This window comes from Coffea arabica, chromosome 2c (genome assembly GCF_036785885.1).
Source record: "Coffea arabica cultivar ET-39 chromosome 2c, Coffea Arabica ET-39 HiFi, whole genome shotgun sequence".
Lineage (NCBI taxonomy): Eukaryota > Viridiplantae > Streptophyta > Magnoliopsida > Gentianales > Rubiaceae > Coffea > Coffea arabica.
Window position 1 is genome coordinate 23,243,168 of NC_092312.1, and position 21,211 is coordinate 23,264,378.

Below are 21,211 nucleotides of genomic sequence, written 5' to 3' on the forward strand. Positions count from 1 at the left end.
GGCAACAGTATTAACCTACTTCTACACTATAAAAAAGGCAAAAAAAAAAAAAACCAACTAAATCACTAAAGAATTGGAAGGAAAGAACCTGCCACTACCACTAGAGCAGACTGATGTAATACTAATACTCCATTTTTTAAGAAAAGGATTTTAATAGAAATTTGAATTCTTGAATCTACACTTATTGTCGACTGTAGAGCAAATTATTGTCGATTGTAGAAAAAAAAAATCTATATTTAAGAAAGACGTTATGCTCTCCTCAAATGAAGTATTCAACTCTTCAAAAAAAAACTTTTTTTTTAAAATTTTTGGAATTACATCTCCTTTTATTTGATTATGTACAATTAATTAAGCTGAAGTTAATATTGAACTGAGAAAATTTCGAACTAGGATCAGCCAAAAGCAATCAACATATGGTTTGTTCTTGGAAGGCAAAAGACTGAGAAAAGTTTTGTGGTCTCTTTTGGAAACTAAAGGAGTTGAGCGGGGTATAGCCAAAATCTTGCTCCTTATCTGCTCCCATGTTTCCTCCGTCAGCAAAAACCCAGTAGGGCCAAAACCACCAAAGACTCGCTCAAGTTGCCCCAAACCCGCCTCCCCTTCTTTCCCCAGAACCAGAAGTGAGCTTCACTCCCAATTTCGCAACTCATCCAGCATAGACCATGCTACTCCAACCCACTACAGCAAAACCGTCTTTCAATCTCCAGAATCATGGACACCAGAACATGTGTTTATCATCTAATTTCTCTTACTCGAAGTCATTCCCATCTGGGTTTTGCTATTCATCCATGATTAAGCCCATAACAACTCGGAAAAATCTGGTCTTGACATGTTCTATCTCACAGGTGCATAGCTACGGGACGGTGGATTATGAGAAAAGGCCAACTGTGAAATGGAATGCTGTATACAAGAGGATTATTTTGATGGATGACCCCAAAAAGGGCTCTGCCAGTGTGTTGAATCAGTGGGAAAATGAGGGGAAAAAGCTCACCAAATGGGAGCTTTCTAGAGTTGTTAAGGAGCTTAGGAAATTCAAGCGTTTTAACCTTGCTCTTGAGGTAAGAAATATAATCCTGTGTTTCTGCCTTTTGCTTGATATTGATGTCTTCTTCGTACATATTGATTCATAAGTGGTTGTCGGTTCTGTGGATGACTTTGATTATGGTTTAGTTTGATGCTTGTTTTGATGGAGATCCGAAAATCAAAATGTGTAGTTATCTTTGGTTAACTGTGGCAAATGTAGGACGTTTTGTCGCTGTATTGTTATTATCACTGAGGTGAAACATGAATGTACTTCCATGTATGGTGATTATAACCAGTGTTAGAATTGCTGATTATGAAAAGAAGAAGGTTTATATTGTGTATATTTGCTCCTTTAAAATACATATTCTGTTGGACTACCAAATTTCTGAATTTAGTACATTTTCTCCTTTGAAAATATATGCTATTTGAGTGTGCACCTTTTTGTGTGATAAAATTGTGCGAACGATGTCCAAATAGGATAAAGGAGTCTCTTTTAGCTAGCTGTTGTTGGTTTTTCTATTTCTTTATTTCTTTTCAGGGCAGCATGTGAATCTAGCTGGTTTGTGATCTATAGGTGTACGAGTGGATGAATAACAGGGAAGAGAGGTTTAGAATATCCACTAGTGACACTGCTATCCAATTGGATCTGATTTCCAAAGTGCACGGAATTTCAAGTGCTGAAGATTACTTTCTCAAGTTGCCAGATCCCCTCAAGGATAAACGTATATATGGTGCACTTTTAAATGCTTATGGGCGTGCTAGAAAGAAGGAAGAAGCTGAGTCTTTGATGGACAAAATGAGAGATAGAGGTTATGCTTGTCATGCACTTCCATTTAATGTCATAATGACACTCTATATGAACCTTCAAGAATATGACAAGGTTCAGTCTGTGATTTCAGAAATGTTGGAGAAAAATATTAATTTAGACATATATTCCTACAATATCTGGTTGTCATCATGTGGTGCCCAAGGATCTGTTGGGGATATGGAGGAAGTACTGGAAAGAATGAAGCTGGACACAACCATCAATCCAAATTGGACAACTTACAGCACGATGGCGACATTGTACATTAAGTTAGGGGAGATGGAAAAAGCTGAAGACTGTCTAAAGAAGATTGAGAGCAGAATCACTGGCCGTGATCGCATTCCTTATCACTATCTGATTAGTCTCTATGGTACTGTTGGAAAGAAAGAGGAGGTATATCGTGTGTGGGACCTCTACAAATCAATATTCTCCATTATACCAAATTTAGGTTATCATGCTGTAATATCATCTCTCATTAGGGTGGGTGATATTGAAGGTGCAGAAAAGATTTATAATGAATGGCTTTCAGTTAAGTCAATGTATGACCCTAGAGTAGGGAATCTTCTATTAGCTTGCTATGTTAGGAATGGGTTTTCTGATAAGGCTGAAGCATTTTTTGATGAAATGATTGAAGTTGGAGGAAGGGCAAATTCGGTGACATGGGAGATTCTGGCAGAAGGTCATGTCAGGGACAGGAAAATTTCGGAAGCTTTGTCTTGCTTAAAGAATGCTGTTTCAGCTGAGGGATCACAGGGCTGGAGGCCAAAACCTGTAAATGTTTCTTCTGTTCTTAAGCTTTGTGAGCAAGAAGGTGACATATCAAGTAAGGAGGCTTTGATGGGGGTGTTGAGGCAAGCCGGTTGTCTTGATGATGAAACTTATATGTCATTTATTCCCATGTCCACTGGATCTTTTACTGGAGTTGAACAAGCAATAGATAGGGATAGAACTCATGATGATGATGCTGGATCTGAAATAGTTTTCAGCCAGCTGCAGGAAAGCTTGTGATATCTTTTACACTCTTAATTATACCAAATGCAGTCTGAAATGCAGGGCAAGTGGAATGCATAACTACCTCCTCTTCAGGATAATTTGTGAGTCCTCAAGATACTGCAAAGTAAAACAGCCAAGGGTGTGCCTATTATTTTGAACAATGCTCAGAAGTTTCACTTGCCTTTTAGTTGTTTAGAGATCTAAGAAGCAGTAGTTTTTGCCCATGTGGATGGATGAGTATCTTCTGTCTCCTTTTCACACATTACATCATCTAGTACTCCATCTCTGTGCTTTACTTTATTTAACAACTGTTGGAGTTGTTTTATTCAATGAATACTGGGTAATTTTTAGTGAAATCAGATGTGGTGTTCAGTTTTATGCGTAGTGAATATAAATCCTTCTGAACTAACGTGTACCCAAGATTTAATCATATTTTGCTCCTTCTCTCTTTCCTTCTTTTTTTGGTGGTAATTTGAACTCTCTTAGAATTGCTTTTAATGTGAATTTCATATGCATTTATCAATTTTTCTTTCTTTAGTTGAATCAGACACGTTCTTTGTATTGTTCTTGTACATCCAGAGATCTCTTTGAGATTTAGACCCTGTTCTTCATGATGTTTTATAGTCTAAGGGTGTTACCAACAGGCAGTGCTTGGAAGAGATTGATGACTGGTATAGCTTCCTGCATTATTATCCGCTATTTTCTTCGTACCTGAAAATTTTATTCTTTCTTTGCCTTCTTCCTGGTTCTCTTGCTGTTCTTTGAAATGGTAAATACGAAATTTAGATGGTTGCCTGGTACTTGTTTATAATGTTTATCTTCTTTGTTGTTCCCATGTGCAGATGGCAGTTTAAATGTGTCTTTGATTTTTTGGTTTGATAACCATTTCTTAAGTTTAGATGGTTAATTCTTTGTACAAATTTCTAGGGCACATCTATTTTTTTTTAAGCTATTTTGACATGCTATTGGTTGGCTGTATAGATCCTATGTTCCAAGCTTCTAATGCTTTTCAGAATGTTCACCAAATTATATCGAGTTTCTCTTCATGCCTTCCTTGTGACATAGTGGTTAGGTGTACATCAGATGAAATTCATACATGTAAGAGCTAGTAGACTCTACTAATATTTCAGTAGTGCATCAAGCTGCAAGTTCTTCCTTATTACTCAAAAGAGATTGACCTTTCTGCTCCTGCTTAAAATGACATGAAACATCCACTTGTTTGTGTAGGCAACCTTGTTTGATTGCTGCTTTGACTAAGTAAAAGAAATTAAGTAATCTAGAACACATAATTGGGAAACTTGTGCAGATATCTCAATTAGTGCATGCCTGGTAAAAATTTCACAAATTCATAAAATATCAGTTGTTCACACAAGAATTTGGGCATGAATCTATATGTTACTTTTGTTACTTGTTTTTATGGTTGAGTTCAGCTCTGCTATGAGTCATGTTTAACTTGCTTGCTACTTCAAATGCAAAAATTGATGCAATGCTAAATTTCCAGTTAGTGGTGGCTTCTTGCGGTGACTATTGTTCTCTCTCTCTCCCCGGAAGGTTCAAATCCATTTTACTTTTCAAGTCACAAGGGTGTGTTAATTGCTCATTTTGCAAGTGCTGCTCTTTGGAAAAAGGCAAATGGGTTATATGACTTCTGAAATTATTCTACGCATGGTTTTTCCATGAATTTTTTGATCCTTGGCTGCAAAAAAGAATTTTCACCAGTTGAAGCTTTGGTTTTGAGATGAAGCGGATGGACATGCTGGATAATTATTCTTCTTTCATTTGCTATTTTAACATCGTTAATTCTAGCTTTTCTTTAAACTGCTATCTGCTATTCATCTTGCTGTTTCATTTTTTCTATAGCGCCCGTTCTGACAAAACCAACCATGGTGCAGTTCTTGATTCACTCTTTTGACTACTCGTATGGAACCTCCAGCTTCTGAGCTTTGCTATCACAAATGGAGTTGGCACTTAGAAACTGAATGTTGATCTTTTATGCCTACCTTAAGGAATCCAAAACTACTTGCAACCGTCCAAAAGCATTTTGATTTTGCTGTGCCATTCTAACATTTTTTGACATGATTTACACATGCATAAGTGTGGACCATTTACTGCTGCTGTATCCCTTGCCCTTTGAGTCCTCTCTTGATCAAATGCTGAGAGAATAGAAATATTTGTGCAATACACCACCTGATGCAAAATGGTTGATAGTTCTTCAGAAGTGAAATGGTAGGACAGGGTACAGATAGCTTATTAATAACAACGTTAATTGGAAAAGTAGCATTTCTGTTTCCTGTTTCTGAAAATGAACGTATTATCTATTGCCTTGTCTATTGGTTGGGATAAGAGAGTAGGATACTGTGTTCTCTGGCGTCCTTTGCCATAGTTTGGATATATCAATTATGACCCAGCTTCGCATGGCTTGATGGGCTATTTGATCCTAATATTTAGTCATCAAATTTCTTTCATATTTTGCAATGACTAGGCCATTCAGCAGAATCAAATGCCCGTGCTGGCTGTAGCCATCAAATTTAGGAGTTTTCTTTCCAGTCTTTTCCACAAAAACAGATGCTGTATCAATGAAACGGCAGTTATGCATTAACATTTGGACTGGATTTAATTCCAGTTAGGAAAATTCTGAGTATCATTAAACCATGCAGCGGACTTTTTTACCCCTCTAGGCTCCTACAATACATGCCTCCAATGTACCACAAGTTTCTTTTTTCTTTTTCTTTTTTTGAATACAAAGGAGAGGCAAACTGCCTTTTAACATTGTACTAAGCGTGGGGTTGTAACCCCTATTATATCAGCTCCTAACATTTCCCTTAGTCCTGTCGGTGGTTCTTCCATTAGTCCGCCTGGTAGCTGTAGCTGTATTGCTTCCTTTGCCAGCCAGTCTGCGCATCTATTTCCTCCCCTCCAGATATGTTGCAGCTTACATGACCATTCCCTGCTCATCATGCTTCTAATCTGCTTAACCAGGTTATGGTAAGGCGATGTGGCCACTGCATCTTCTATCATCTCCAATCCTACTTTTGAATCCGTCTCTACGATAACATCTCTGTAGCCTTTCCCCCAAGCCAGCTGCATTCCTTTAAGAATTCCCCATAGCTCAGCTGCTATATTACTTGCATTCCCTATACTCTCTGCAAAACCTCCTAACCATATCCCTGTTTCATCCCTAATGAGCCCTCCTACTCCTGCTCTTCCCGGATTTCTTTCTGAGGCGCCATCCACATTGACTTTGACAACACCTTCAGGAGGCGAAATCCATCGTATAAGACAATCTTGTTTGGGAACTCTGCCTCTCCCGTTAAAGAGTAGTTGCTTTGCCTGTTCTGCCATTTGCCTCAAAGTCGCTGAAGGGACCTTAAGGAGGTAATTCTCACCTTCAATAGCAAATTTGTTTCTAGCCCTCCAGGCATGGTATACCATTATTTGGAAAGTCAGCTGCCACATCACTCTCCCCCCAGCTCCTATACCATCTTGTGTTAAGTTCCAGTCTACCCAATCCATTGTGCTTTTGCTGAAAAAATCCTCCCAGGAATGGGGGAACACCGAAGTCTTCCATATGGGCTTTATCCAGCTACAGTCCCTAAGTGCATGAAGTGTAGTTTTGGCATGCTCTCTGCATATTGGACATTTATTATCCAGAGCCAGATGTCTTCGTTTTTTCTCTCTGTGTGAGTAGTCTGCCATGCCTGCCCAGCCACATTTCGTTTTATTTGTTATGATGTGCAAGCAGACGTTTGAAGATAAGGTTGTATATGTCCTTCGTTTTGGTGTAAATAAAAGAACTAAAGATGCCGAAATATCGTGTCCTCCTGTCCTTTCGTGATGGACTTTTCACTCTCGACCTCTGTGTGTGTGTGTGTATTTATATATTTATATTTAAACTCTCTTAGACTTAGGATACATTTGATAATCTGAAATCTGAATTTGTTAAATCACTGAATTGTTAACTTTTGAAATCCTAATATTTGAGCGTATTTTGCATTAAATAACAAGTGAACAGTTTTTCACTTTTTTTTTTTAAAATAAGTTTTGCCTAAACAATTTAGAACTATTTAAGAAAGGGATAATTTCAGAAACCTCCCCTGAGGTTAGCCTAATCACACCTAGCACTCTTGTGGTTTCAAAATTAGCACTTAGCTCCCTTGTCAAATCGAGGGGACAAAATGTCTCCATCAATCAGAGTTAAATGACGAAATTACCCTGCAAATTATCATGATAAAAAGAATTGGAATAATGGAAAAAAAATATTAGGCCTATTGTCTATTCTTTGTGTTTTTTACTAATATTTACGCTCCATCAATATCGGCTTATACTTTGTGTTTTCTATTAATTGTGGTAATTTTTTTCATATAAGGGACATCATATGGGTACATATGGTAGTCAATTCTTCTCTCTCATGTAAACCGAATTATTTATTGATAAATTATACCTCAAGGGCTAACGAATTTACACAAAATGTCAATCAAAGGGAGCTAAGTGCTAATTTTGAAACCACTGGGGTGCTAGGTGAGATTAGGCCTAACCTCAGGGGAGGTTTCTGAAATTATCCCTTTAATTAATTTACTTTGTTCTATTTTTTGTGCTCAAACATGTCTAAACATATTAAAATGATCTGAATGCATTAATTTTAAATGTTGAATTGGATTATCAAATAAGATTTTAGTTTTATTCGCATTATATATATATGTATGTATGTATGTATTACTAGTTAATATCTTTAACTAGATGGCAAAATGTACTTTCAGGAAAATGTGATGCAGCATTTGCAAATCCTCTGTACTTGAGGAACAAGATCTTTGGATCTTACACAATGAGGTTATTTGTCTTGGCGTAACATTGGAACGTGTACTGATAATAATCAAAAAAGAAAAGAAGTGGCTGAATATTGTTTGGAAGATGAGAAGGGACAATTGATCCGTCGGTGATACACTGATACTGATAGCTCATCACCTCCAAGCCTCCAACCAATTATTGCACAGATTGAATTCTGCAATTTAATGCCATGACCAACCAACGCACGTTGGTGCAAGAGGAAGGGGCTTGCATCCCTTATCCATGAGGTTTCAGGTTTGAAACTCATGGAAATGAAAAAGGCAATGTTAGGAAAGTTTTTCCCTGTAACAAATCTAAATTGACTCGAACAGAATTAGTCGCTGCTGACCGTAAAACGGGTGAGAATACCTGTGATTTATACCCAAAATTTTTTTTTTAATGCCATGACCAATAGAAGTATAGAACATGCGCTGCAATGCAACCGGGAATTACACAACATGCGGGTTAGAATGTCCAATTTCGCATAGCCCTTGTGATAACGTGGCATGAATTCATTGGTTCATACTTGAAAGTTTTGATTCACTTATTATTTCTTGCTGCCAAGGACAGTACCTCAGTTTGGTACTTCAAAGGTCATATTGTAATGACTGTCACGGTGGACCCCATTATATACACATTTAATTATATACATTTATTTAATTATCCCGGCACTTGACGGTGAAAAGTGTGTGGGAAAGGATGAGAAGGGTAAAAAAAAAAAAGAAAAAAAAGGGGGGGGGGGGGAGGCTATATATTATTAATTTACATGCATTAACATTTTCCCTTCATTTTTCTTATTAAAACTCCCAGAGATTTAGTGTAAAGCTACGATCGTAATTTTTTATTTCAAGCAGGGGAGGCCCCCCCCCTCCCCTTCCCAAAAAAAAAAAAAAAATGGGAGGGGAAAGAAAAGGCAAAAAGAGAGAAAAAAAATAGAATAGTGAGAAACTAATAAAAATTGAGCTCCCATTACAAAACTGCAGAAAAAGACCATGCATTGCATTAAGTTACATTTTGTTCTCAACCATATACAATATAGGCGCATAAATAGTGGATTGATAGCAAAGTATGCAGGTGATAAGATGCTAAGACGTATGAACCTCAGACGAGGCTCAGAGCCTCTCACATGGCCAACTCATGGTTGATGGATACCTTGGAAGTATGCATAAAAATTTGCACGACACATGAATTCAATCAAATCTATTTAATTTTTTTTTCACATAATTTTCTTGTACACTCACAAATAGATGCTTGCTGATATTGTGCTTAGTATATGTGTATATAAAAATGCCTTGATACAGCTAGATAAGAAGCTGGCTAGGGCTCTCCAAGGTGACATGCTTTGCTCTTGTTTCACTCCAAAGAAATAGCATGATTCCTTTTCTACGTTTGTGTTTCAAACCCTTTTGAGAAAGTAACATGGTTTGATATTAGTTTAAAAAAAATAATAATGATTTAAAGAACTTTACGTACAAACACATTTATCTCTTAATCGCACTTTTTGGGCCTACTTAATTAACGATTAATTCTTTCCTACACTGACAGTGTATACATTATCAGCGTTGGACGAATGACAACTATATAAAATTTGAATTTGAAATTCAACTTTTGTGCACATATCATGAATCAAGCGGTGATAGTGTATATACTGTCAGTATATATAAGATTTATTCCTTAATTAATCCTGAAAGGTTTTCTTTCCTTACCTCCTCTATCTAAAAAAAAAAAAAAAAGACGGTAAATATAGTCACTTCTGTTGAATCATTGCTCTATGCCGATTTTGTATGCTTTTGGTTCTTTCATAAGACCATCCAAATGTAATAACAACTAATGTGCATTTAAGGTACAGCCTAATCCTAACCAAAATGTGCATACTCTATGCCTGTGAACATAGTAGCGTGATTCAGGACGAGCTGGTTCCAACTCAATTCCCTTAATAAACTCATTAAGCTGTAGTAGGAGATTTCGTGTTCATTATATATATATATTTTGAAGTTTGATCGATGAATTTGACTTCTTCAAGAGTTTATAAGTTAGTGCCAGTAAATCAAACATCTCGTGTTACATTACATTTATATTTGGCACTCTTTAAAAGCTTTTTTCAATTCGGCCAAAATGATAACCAAGTCAAACACGAACTCAAGTGTAAATTTGTGCATAGAATGAACCCAAACTTGAATACTGCATTCTATTGTGGAGTTCGGTTCAATTAAATGCGGGCTTCCATGAGAGTGAGAAGAAAACTAATCCAGCAAAAGCTCTGCATTAATTAATGATGGAAAGAAAGGGAATTACTACTTTTAATACGGAATCATTTGTGGTATAATGCTTGGAGGAGTAGTAGTGTAGACGTGGCGGCAGAAGACAAAATGGAGGGGGGAGTAGAATACGTCGGCAGCATGTTTAGAATCGCTAAAAACAGATTGAGACCTTGCTGTCAAGTCACTCACGCACGTCTAGGGAGTGTTTCATTTGTCCTTTATGCCCTCCGGCTAAATTTTGATAGATGTGTCCTGCACATTGGACAAATAGAAACTTCAATTCAATTCATCTTTCTCTTGGGCTCTAGCTACTTCAGAACGGCCTTGAATGGCCAAATGAAAAATAATTAGACCTAATGAAACTATGATGCATTGTATGATTTTTCTGAAGCTTTTTTTTTAAATTCATTTAAGTATGAAAATTTTTACTATCCTTTTTGGATATCATATCCGTGAATATATATAATCCAATAAACTCTTATTACATTATTTAATAATTTACAAATTTAAAATCTTAAAGAGTTGATATTCCTTTTTATACATTCGACGACAACGGTGAATTGATACGTAATGACACGGTACCCAAAGGGTCCCTCGAGTGCGTACCCTATTGCCTGGTTGCGAACAGATGATGACATTTGATTAATGACTTCGGTATTGATGGCAACCAGATGTCAACACCTAAAATAATATCTAAGGGCATGTTCTCATTCTCTTGAGATTTGCTGCTTGTAGTTTTTGTGTGGTGGTATGCTCATTCTAATGCCTTTGTTTGGAGAAAATTACGTTATTTTTCGTGATCACATTTTCTTATTACGTTATTTTTTTCACATACATCAAATCGACACAGTAATTTTTTCATGAAAAATGTAATCCAAACACAACCTAACTCTGTCAACATGAAAATGCTATAATATATTTCGGAGATAAAAAAAAAGAAAGAAAGAAAATGACCTCTTCACTTTCCCAAGAATTTCTTATCTAATTAAGTAGCTATAGACTAATGAAAGCAAAAACAAAAAGGAACTGACCTCGAGCCTCTCTGGCAAGGCTTCAACAAAGAACATCTTTAGTTAAGTGGTTGATGTCCAAATTACAAAAGAATTTCTTTGATACATACACATATCAAATCACACAATGTACGTTCTAACTTCTCCGAATTGCTTTCAGAAACTGAAGAAGATAGTCTCTGATTCTTTTGCTTGTTTTTGAGATGTAATGGGGCGAAAAAGGTCCATCCATATATATATACCCCACCTATCAAATTTCTTGCCAGAACGAATTTTTTATTTGCCTGTTTTTGGTAGCTGAACTAATTACTTGATTGATCCAAGGTATCTCTGCAGCAAAAAAAAAAAAAAAAAAAGTCTAACCATACAAAGCCTTATCAGGGATAAATAAAGTAGTAGTATTCATTTGCAATTCCTTCCAAATCTTCCTTCCTAAACGTTGGATGATGGGAGGACTAGATAGAAACAACAGATTATGTCCACCTAATTGTACACATATAGAATCATAACACATGCACTAGCACTAAAGTGGGACATATAAGAACTCACACTCCCTCTTAAAAACACATGTAATCACATGATCATTATATGGCATGCCATCACTTACTGTCCATAATCTTGTACGTAGTATATATGTATCACTTTATGATCAAAAGTGCAAATATATATATATTTTTTTGAAACAAAAAGTGCCATGCACCCATTAACTACACCGTTCCATTTTCCTCTTTTACATGCTTAAGTTTAAATTAAAGAATCATCATCCACCTCAAAATTACAACTTTTCAAACCAAAAGCACCCACCCGAAAAGGGAAGAAAAAAAAAAAAAAAACCACCCCCTTCATGATGGGACACCACAGCCAAAATTCAAATTCCCAAGGGCGTTCTTGTCATCTCACATTACCCACCAATAATATAACGATCACCTTGCAGGTTGTTACTTACGCCAAGTTAAAAAATTTAAAAAAAAAAAAAGAAAAAGAAAAGCTTTAAGTCTTGATATTAATATTCCAGCACCACAACGTATTCCCCATACGCATCAGCAACAACAATGGCAGAGCTGGAGAGCCCAAGGGTGATGTCCAAACTCATCAGCTTCCTCTCCTCCCTGCTCCAAAGGGTGGCCGAGTCGAACGATCTCAACCGTCGATTGCAGCCCCAGAAAATCTCTGTCTTTCATGGCCTCACTAGGCCAACCATCTCAATTGAGAACTATCTTGACAGAATTCTCAAGTATGCAAATTGTAGCCCATCTTGCTTTATAGTGTCTTACATTTATCTTGATCGGTTCACTCAGCGCCAGCCGGCTTTGCCCATCAATTCCTTCAATGTTCATCGGCTGCTGATCACCAGTGTCATGGTTGCTGCAAAATTCATGGATGACATGTAAGTCAATTCTTCAGCTTTGCTGTGATTTAGAGTTTCCGAAGGTCCTCTAGCTACTAGCTACACATGTTTCTTTTGATAATTCAGTGTCGTACATCTTCACAACAGAAATGAGGTTCTCACCACCACCACCCCCACCACCGATCAGGATTCAGCCTTGAGTTCTTGGCGTATAAAACACTAAACTATGGATGAAACATGGTAGTAGTAGGAGGCTTGATAAAACTTGGGTATCTGGTATTAGTAAAAACCAGCGTTGTAATAATTGTTTTATTATTATTTCGATAGCGAAAGACAGCCATCCTAAAAAGTGCATGTGGTTAGATGAATAATTAGTTCGGGGAGATTATTATTGATTCTGAAATCTGAATAATAATATGTTTTTAGTTTTGCACGGCCAAGGTAATACCGTCCGATTATTGTTGAAAGCTACCTGCCGTCCAACTTTACAGACCTCATCATCACCATACAAAATGCTAGTTAGTGTCCAAGAAAACTCGTATTCAAAAAGACCCATCATTTAGAATTTACAGCTAAGATAGATCCATCAATTGACTTAGAATTTACCGGTAGATAGATCCATCAATTGACTTGTGCGTACGCATCTGTTGCAAGCAACCTAACAAACTTTAGCTATTTTTCCACGTTTAAATTTAGTAATCCTATTCAATATCAGTCCACTCCACGTTGATTATGGAACTATAATGAGGCCAAACTTGTGGATGTACAGTAGTAATTATTGATTGACTGTTATGTTGTCAAATTAAGTTTAGCATTTGATTAGTACCTTATAATGTAAAATATTGTCTATATGGGAAGTAGTCCAACTAATATATGCATGACAATTTTTAGGTATTACAACAATGCTTACTACGCAAAAGTTGGAGGAATCAGCACAGCAGAGATGAATTTTCTTGAAGTGGATTTCTTGTTCGGATTAGGCTTCCATCTAAACGTGACTCCCACAACTTTTCATACCTACTGTTCCTATCTCCAGAGGGAGATGTTGATGCAGCCCCCGACAATCAACTCAGCAGAGTCCTCCTTGTGCATGGGAAAATCATCAAAGCTCCACTTATGCTTCAATGATGACGAATCATCCCATCAACAACAGCAGCAGCAGCAACTGGCTGTTTGATTCTAATTTTTCTCTCAGTGTAGTTACTAGTTAGTTTAGATTAGTAATTTCTTCTCTCTCAGTGCTAGGTTGGCAAATCAACTCATTTGTGCTAAGCTCTCCACATTGGTTGTGCATTTTTTTTTTTTTTTCTACTTTTGTGATCAATTTCGTGAACTGGATCAATAGGCAGGCATGTACAGTCGGGTGCTTGAACATTACAATTTGGCCACGAATTTCCCATTTTGTTTTTTATCTTAACTATCTATCAAGGAAATTAGCTCTGTTTAGCGTGTCTTTTGTTTTTTTCCCCCATCCTTTGTGGGACATGATGGTAACGATACCTGGGCGGATGGGTCACTTGTTTTCTGTTTATGAGCAAGAACTTGGGAGGGCCCTGCCCTAATAGAGTTAACAATGTACCATTTTATGTCTAAGCGCCATGCCACTTGTGGGTGGGCTTCATGATTTTACTTCTACTTTTCATGTTACCATTGCTGCAGTTTCCACCGGATACTAATTCGTATCCAAATCAAGCAGGATTCTGCTTCTGCGTCTGCCAATCTGGAGAGTCGCTAAATTTCACAGGTTAGCATATGTTCATGTGCAGACCCAATCTGGAAAGGGACGCGAATGGCGAGAGAGCTAGTAATGTTGGCGAGACTAAAGGGGCGGTGTGTGTAAATGACGGTGTACAGTTGGTGTGGTTAATTTTGGCAGTGAAGACAAGACAAGATGTGTCACTTGACAGTTGTAATTGGTTTTGGGAGTGGGAACAGGTAACATGTGCAATCATGAACTAGTAGAGCATGTGCCCACTTGACATCGTGAGAAGGACAGTACAAGAGTCTCTTTTGTTGATCTGGACTTGTATAACTTCTTTATCGTTGCAGAGAATAAGGGGGGATTGTATTGACAGCAAATGATTTGCAGACTATTCTTCCAATTAAGTTAAGCTGTCTATGTGATTTTATGCCGATCCAACAAAAGGTCCATTGTCAAAATTGCAAAAAGAAAAGCACAGAGTTATAGATAAAAACTAGAGATACTTGAGCTATGCAATGCATAGCTTGAGCCCCTACAAATTTAGTCGAACACATAATATCAAATTATACGAAGAATGAATAGAAACATAGGAGAAAAATTGAGCATCAAAATAATTAAAAATGACAAATGTTATTTGAACTCTCATTTTTGTTAATCACACTTCCATTATTATTTTTATCATATAGTTTTTATTTATTGTAGGAATACAATTAACAAAATATGGAGTATGAATAAAATTTTTCTCAAAATTTGTTGTGAAAAGAAATTCTATCTATGAAGTCAACTCCCACATTTATTGTGATTTGAATAAATATTTTTGAATCACTATTATGATGATACCCAAAAGGGACAGAGAATTGACACACTATATAAGTGCATGCATTGCTATTTGATAGCAGCATAGTTTTAGTTGTAACTAAATGAAAAGCAGTCATAATGTTTTTCGGTACTTTAATAATGAGAAAAAGTTTAGAAAACCGCTAAGACATGGTACAATCTTCAACATCAATATAACTTACTATAAACTTTCACATTTTTCTTTCTTTTGATAGAAAAAACTAGTTCATCTATTTAAATCCCGCTTAAAGGTGACAACATTATCCTGCAGCTCCAGAATATAAATAATAAGGTTAGATAAAAATATGAATTGCTACGTTTCCAGATTTACATATATAAATTAGAACTGAACTATTTTTTTTATTGCAAAAAACATCTTCCTCATCAAAATTGAATTTTCTAACAATTTTTTGTCAAGTCACACTCTAGGCTGAAACTCTCAATTTCCACCGCCAACTACAATTCTTGTATGCCAACCCAATTGACACTACAACATTTGAGGAATTAAAAAACAAACGAAAATTAACATTAGTTTAAATATATACAAAATCTTATTGGATCTTTCAATTAAATTGAATAGACCATAAAGTAATTGCAAAAAAGGGGGGAGAGGGAGAAAGAAACAGAGAAAAACAGAGGTAGAAAAATGTTTAGCTATATTTATCTCGATGGAAGTATCACATGATATATCTTTTCACCTAAAAAAAATACACAAAATTGTAGATAACTACAAAATGTAACCAAGAAACAAAGAAGTAAGAAATCAAATCATGGGAGGAGAAAAGAAAAGAATGAATTATTGTTTTATTCTTCATGGAAGATGATCACTTATAAAATGAATTCTAAGATCTTTTTTACATATTTTAATATTTCACCTTTTATCCATGAAGAAATGCCAAATAATAATGTCATCCTATAAATTTAACAAACAAATGCCAGTTGACTATAACATTATGATCAAAGAATAGAGCAAACATGAGATATTAGAGGTCAAGGAAAACCGAAGGAAGAAAAAAAATGTAAAATGGGATCAAAAAAATAATAATGACTTCTCTTTATTAACTAGCTAATCATTTCGATGAAAAAAAAGAAGAAGAAAAACATGGCAACAATCTTAGTTAGATTAATTTAAAAAATAAAAAAAAATAAAAAAAGTAAGGGATGACACCAGTTGCCATAAAAAAAAAAAAAGAAGAAATGGATTTGATTTTCTAAAGAAGAAAAAATATTTTAATCCTTTTAGCCCAATTGAATAAAAAATGGAAGGAAAAATTTAGCTAAAATGACCAAGATTCCACTTGTAAAAAATATATGCAATACATATGTCAAAAAGTCGTTTCTAATAAAATATCTTGTGTGCATAATCCATAACATCTAATTCATCTAAAATAAATAGATGGAAAAGCGCCATCTTCATGAAGATCAGCCAATATTATAAACGTATGAATCAGACTGACCCTACCAGCTTTTAGACTTATCTTGCTCGTGCAGTTCAACCAAAACTAATATCATATTCATATATATTTGTATGGGAATTTCTCCAGCTTCAGCAAGTTCATTCATACAAAAACCGGCCGATTCTCATAAATGACGGGAACTCCCTTCTCTTTAGTCTTACATATGATATGTTACTAGTGAGGATTCTTCTGAAATCAAGACTTGGTAATTTTGGAAGCTATAGACACGTAAAAATACAGAATGCTAATACTCTCTAAGCTAAATTTTTTTTTTATGGCTGCGATTTAAACTAAGGAGTGAAATATGCCTAAATTGTGGCAGTGAAAACTAATTTGTTCTAAAGATCTGAACATTAATTTTGAGTTTTGTTACAAATATGAAAGATTGTAACAAGAAATGAAACACAATATGACTCGTAGAACACACTGAAAAGGAATCATTATTATTTCGCTACCTCATGAATGTAAAACGAATGAAGCCTGACTTTTTATGTAGTCATCTCGGAGATTTTTTATTTTTTATTTTTTTTTGGATTTTGATCTCATCTTGGGGTAGAATACAGATATGTTGTATTGTAGAGGCAATGTATTGAGACTGATGCACCAACTAATTTCGTCTATTGATGCAAATCGTTAAAAATAGTGATCTAATTCATTTGAACCATATATTTGAATGAGATAAGTGTTTGCATTATTTATGTGATATTGAGATGAGATCAATCAGATTTATTATTGAATGAATTCAACTTGGAAAGTCGACTTACTGCCACTGGATTATTTGAGTTTGAAATTCAACTTTTGCACACATGTCATGAATTCAATGATGATAGTGTATACACCGTCAGTGTAGAAAAGATTTACTCTATCTTATTGGATTAATCTTTCCTACACTGACAATGTATACACTATCAGCGTTGGATGAATGACAACTATGCAAAATTTGAGTTTGAAATTCAACTTTTGCACACATGTCATGAATCCAACGATGATAGTGTATACACCGTCAGTGTAGAAAAGATTTACTCTATCTTATTATAGTGTCATAATTTGGATATTGGGTTTTTATTGCTTTGATTAAGGGTGAGCGCGGGTCGGGTACCCATCCCATTCATCATTTGGTTGACCCGACCCGTATTTTGCGGGTCAGCCATTTTCTGACCCTTACCCGCCCTAAATATCAGCGGGTACCCGCCCTAAATATCAGCGGGTACCCTATAACGAGTACCCGCTGAGATAGGGTCGAATCAGCGGATACCCGTCCCGTTTATCATTTAATTTTTTTTAAAAAAATGATTTATACCAATTTAATTTTATATTTTACACATTCATCTAAGATTTAATAATTTTTTTTTCCAAAAAAAGGTTTCCCACCAAAAAACAAGCATATAAAGAGAATATAAGATAAAGGAAAAAAATTAAAAGAATTCAAAATCAATAAAAGTTTGAAATAAGTAGCACAATTTTTAATATATATGTTTCACATTAATTAAACTTTTTTTCTATAAAATATAAGATCATGGCCTTTACAAATGAATCTTGTAAATAAACTATAGTCTCTCATATTTGTAATGCAATTTGTTTAATAAAATTACTTATTTAGTTCTAACTTATTATTTTATAGTGCATGTATAAAAATAAAAATAAAAATAAAAAAATATATATGCGGGGCCGATCGGGTACCCGGGGATTTTTAATTATGTGACCCTAACCCACCCCGCATCTTAGAGGATACCCGACCCTCTTTTGATCCGATCAAATAATAAAAATCGGATATCCTAATTTTCGGATCGGATATGACTGATTTTCGGGTTAGCGGATAATTTTGCCCACCCCTAGTTTTGATGAAGTGATATGCTCTTTACACTCTTTGTGTATGATCTATAAGGATGTTCCTGTTACTTGTCCTTCAAGTCAAAACAACATTAACCCTTTTACCCACAAAAAATACTCTCAAAGTAGTTAAACTAACCAGGAGTCTTGGATATGGGCCGCAAATTGACATAGCTAATAAATGAAAATTCACGAAAATTGCTAGAATGTGACACTTATGATTTGATGGATGATCAATCTCAAAATTTATAGTGACTAGAATAAGACTTTTGTTAATTTGTAGCTCTACAAACAAGTTTTCGAAATGTCCTTTAGAATAACTTTTGTAATTTTACAGGATAAAAGTGTCTAGAATAAAACTTAGGATTTGAGGTCATAATTATAAAAATTTTAAAGTTATAAATGAAATGAGTATAAATAAACATTTGATATCGAGGGAGCCAGGAAAAAGATTGAGTTGAGTGATTCAAGAAAGAAAGTGTAAGTGAAAGTTCCGAACTCGAGTCCTCCCACTTAAATGTGCTATTACCTAATATGCCGACCATAGCCAATGTGCGGGATAGATTCAATTTTCTGGTCCAAGTTTGGTCCGTAGTTGTCGCTCTCTCTTTGTTTTGTTTTGTTTGTTTTTTTCCTATGCTTTTTCGTTATTTCTTATATTCGATAAATTGGCTAGTGGTGGCAAAAACTCCCAAGTCCAAGTGGGCTTACCGCCCACAGCTAAACGAGGGTGGGACGGGTATAGAAAATGTGGGATTGGATCTAAAGACTATCGATATAGTTGGGACTTACTTGAAAATGCAATGGGTCTATCAACAAAATGATAATTCTCATTCAATTCATTTCAACATTTTTAGTGACATTCTTCCTCCTGAAATCTTTCACCCATTGCTCTGCTTCTCAAGCCTCAGCACTCAGTCTCCTCTCATTTACCACCTGTTAAAAGGCAGCGCCAGATAGGAGTATATCAAACCAAGGACAGCAACAAGATGATTTATAGAGAAGACTTTTACCTAGTGCTGTAAATGAGTCAAATTGAGTCGAATATCTCATGTTTGAGCTCTATTTATTGAGTTACTCAAACAAGATTTGCGTTTGTTTGATCTCCAAATTTGTGTTTGTGTTCGACTCATTAAGTAAAATCCTAATTCAAATTCGACTCGTTTAATACAAACGAGCTGTTCGCGAACAATTGGACCCATGTTCACGAACAATTAAGCATGGAATTAGGAATTAGAAATACAATATTAACCAGAAATGATAGTTAGGCCCATGTTCCCGAACGATTGTTTAAATTCGCGAACGAACTCATGTTCTTTTGATTAATTGTATAGCCAAAATATTTGTTCAAACTCAACTCATATAAAATTTTGAACAAGCCATTACGGAATACGAGCAAGCTTAAATGGATCGAGTTAACGAATAGTTCGGTTCATTTAAGAACTCTCCTTTTACCGGCAACTTGTATTCGTAACGTGAGGTTAACAATTGATCTTAGAGCCTTTTACACCTTCATATACAGCTATATTTGCAGCGTTTGAGCCTTGCTTCAATTAGGCATGGTGTGTGGATCCTCAACAAACATTTTAAGGCTTCGGCTTGGATCATACTGCAATTCTGCAAATACCATCATTCATGATGATTCGGTAGTCCATCGATTCGTATTTACTCTATAGGGCCTACCCAGTCCAGTCATCATCGATATCGACCGCAGAACACAACTATCTGCCATGGCCCAAGCCATGTCGTTATTGCACCTTAAGGCCCCCTTTTTTTTTTTTTTGAAATCTGGAACTTGCAGATTTCAATTGGCCTTTTTCTAATTCGTTAACTAATGAGAATGCAGTAGAATTTTTTTTTTTTTTTCGTTTTGATAAAGAGACCTATAAATTTATTAAATCAATTCAACTGATATGTGCACATAAACTTTTTTAATGAGGTGATTGCAGAGCATCAGTAAAATGACAAGGAGTTGAAAATCCCAACAGATTGCATTGCAAGTTTACATTTCTTTTAAACAATGAATCAAAGCAACATTTGCAAAGTTAACAAGACATTTAACCTCTTTCAGGTATAAAAGGTTCCAAACAATCAGCACATTTTTGTATACTCAACAAAACAATCCCAAAAGGACTGGAAAAGATTTCATGCCCCCACAGAGACGCACACAAATGTCCATCTAATGTGTTCCCAGGTCTAGCTTGATGACAAACAACGCTTATAAAGCTTCTTCAGCGCTTGAATCCCAAAAGGCACAGCCGCAGCGGATAACACATAACGAAACCTGACAGATTCATCGGGAGCAATTGCAAAAATTGCCGAGGCATAAGTAGCAAACATTGACAGAGTGGCAAACCATAGCTCCAGATGGAAAGGGAATTTGTAAGTGAGTGATATGATGACGAGTATTGCTGTGGAAAGTGCAAAGGTATTTGCTATCAAGAAAACGTAAAATGCTTGTTTCTGATCTGCATATATAGCCCTCCCTGCCCTATGCCCACCTGCATCATCTTGCCAAACGCCTCCTGGTGGATTCACCCCAGCTTGAAAGGTCACAGCTGCTATTAATGCTACTACAATGAGCAGCACATTTCTTGTGTCAGTAGGAGTTTCTTGATTTTCGTCATACCGGAATCTGAACCAGCCACCTTTAGAAGAACCACCATCTGGGCGCGGGCGTGGGCTCTCCATTTCCATGTAGGAAGCAAGCGTATAATTTTGGGATGAAATTGCTTAGCTCGATCGGTTCTAGTTTGTCAAGTCTTCACAAATGGAATGGGCATTGATGGAAGAAGCTTCTCTGCGATGACCTTTTTAAGACATGGCAGCAGAGCTCAGACTCGGAAAAAACGACTTTTGACTTGGCTTCGGGCAAGTTACCATAAGGGTTAATCGCACTTTATCCCCTTTAAGTATAGGCCGTTTCTCACTTTACCCCCCAACGTTTGTTTTTCCTCAGTCTATCCCAAAAACTAACAGTCAACTCTAATGGACATAAACGAAAAATTGAAAAGACAATAATATCCTTATGAAAACATTGAACAACCCAAAATACCCATATACGCTGGTTTATGAAATGCAAGTTTCCAAAATTACCCTGAAATAATGGAGGGAAATTTCC

The 21,211-nt window shown here is 36.0% G+C and overlaps 3 protein-coding genes across 3 annotated transcripts; 2 read left to right on the top strand and 1 right to left on the bottom strand.

Annotated features, from left to right (window-relative positions):
* Nucleotides 1-526: 526 nt before the first annotated feature.
* LOC113726890 (pentatricopeptide repeat-containing protein At1g02150-like) lies at nucleotides 527-3,177 on the top strand. The gene is made up of 2 exons (XM_027250806.2): nucleotides 527-1,058; nucleotides 1,598-3,177. The coding sequence occupies exons 1-2, from the start codon at nucleotides 663-665 to the stop codon at nucleotides 2,834-2,836; spliced, it is 1,635 nt and encodes a 544-aa protein (XP_027106607.1). The 5' UTR covers nucleotides 527-662; the 3' UTR covers nucleotides 2,837-3,177.
* An 8,757-nt stretch (nucleotides 3,178-11,934) lies between these two features.
* On the top strand, nucleotides 11,935-13,715 carry LOC113726891 (cyclin-U4-1-like). Its single transcript, XM_027250807.2, has 2 exons — nucleotides 11,935-12,303; nucleotides 13,156-13,715. The coding sequence occupies exons 1-2, from the start codon at nucleotides 11,969-11,971 to the stop codon at nucleotides 13,439-13,441; spliced, it is 621 nt and encodes a 206-aa protein (XP_027106608.1). The 5' UTR covers nucleotides 11,935-11,968; the 3' UTR covers nucleotides 13,442-13,715.
* Nucleotides 13,716-20,286: 6,571 nt separating this feature from the next.
* LOC140035558 (uncharacterized) lies at nucleotides 20,287-20,781 on the bottom strand. Its single transcript, XM_072076827.1, has one exon. It carries the CDS (start codon nucleotides 20,779-20,781, stop codon nucleotides 20,287-20,289), a length of 495 nt encoding a protein of 164 aa, XP_071932928.1.
* Between the last annotated feature and the right edge of the window lie 430 nt (nucleotides 20,782-21,211).

Coding starts and splice junctions, on each gene's coding strand:
- LOC113726890 (XM_027250806.2), top strand. CDS start 663: ATGCTACTCCAACCCACTACAGCAAAACCGTCTTTCAATCTCCAGAAT. Junction 1,059..1,597: donor GTTTTAACCTTGCTCTTGAG/GTAAGAAATATA, acceptor TGTGATCTATAG/GTGTACGAGTGGATGAATAA.
- LOC113726891 (XM_027250807.2), top strand. CDS start 11,969: ATGGCAGAGCTGGAGAGCCCAAGGGTGATGTCCAAACTCATCAGCTTC. Junction 12,304..13,155: donor GCAAAATTCATGGATGACAT/GTAAGTCAATTC, acceptor GACAATTTTTAG/GTATTACAACAATGCTTACT.
- LOC140035558 (XM_072076827.1), bottom strand. CDS start 20,781: ATGGAGAGCCCACGCCCGCGCCCAGATGGTGGTTCTTCTAAAGGTGGC.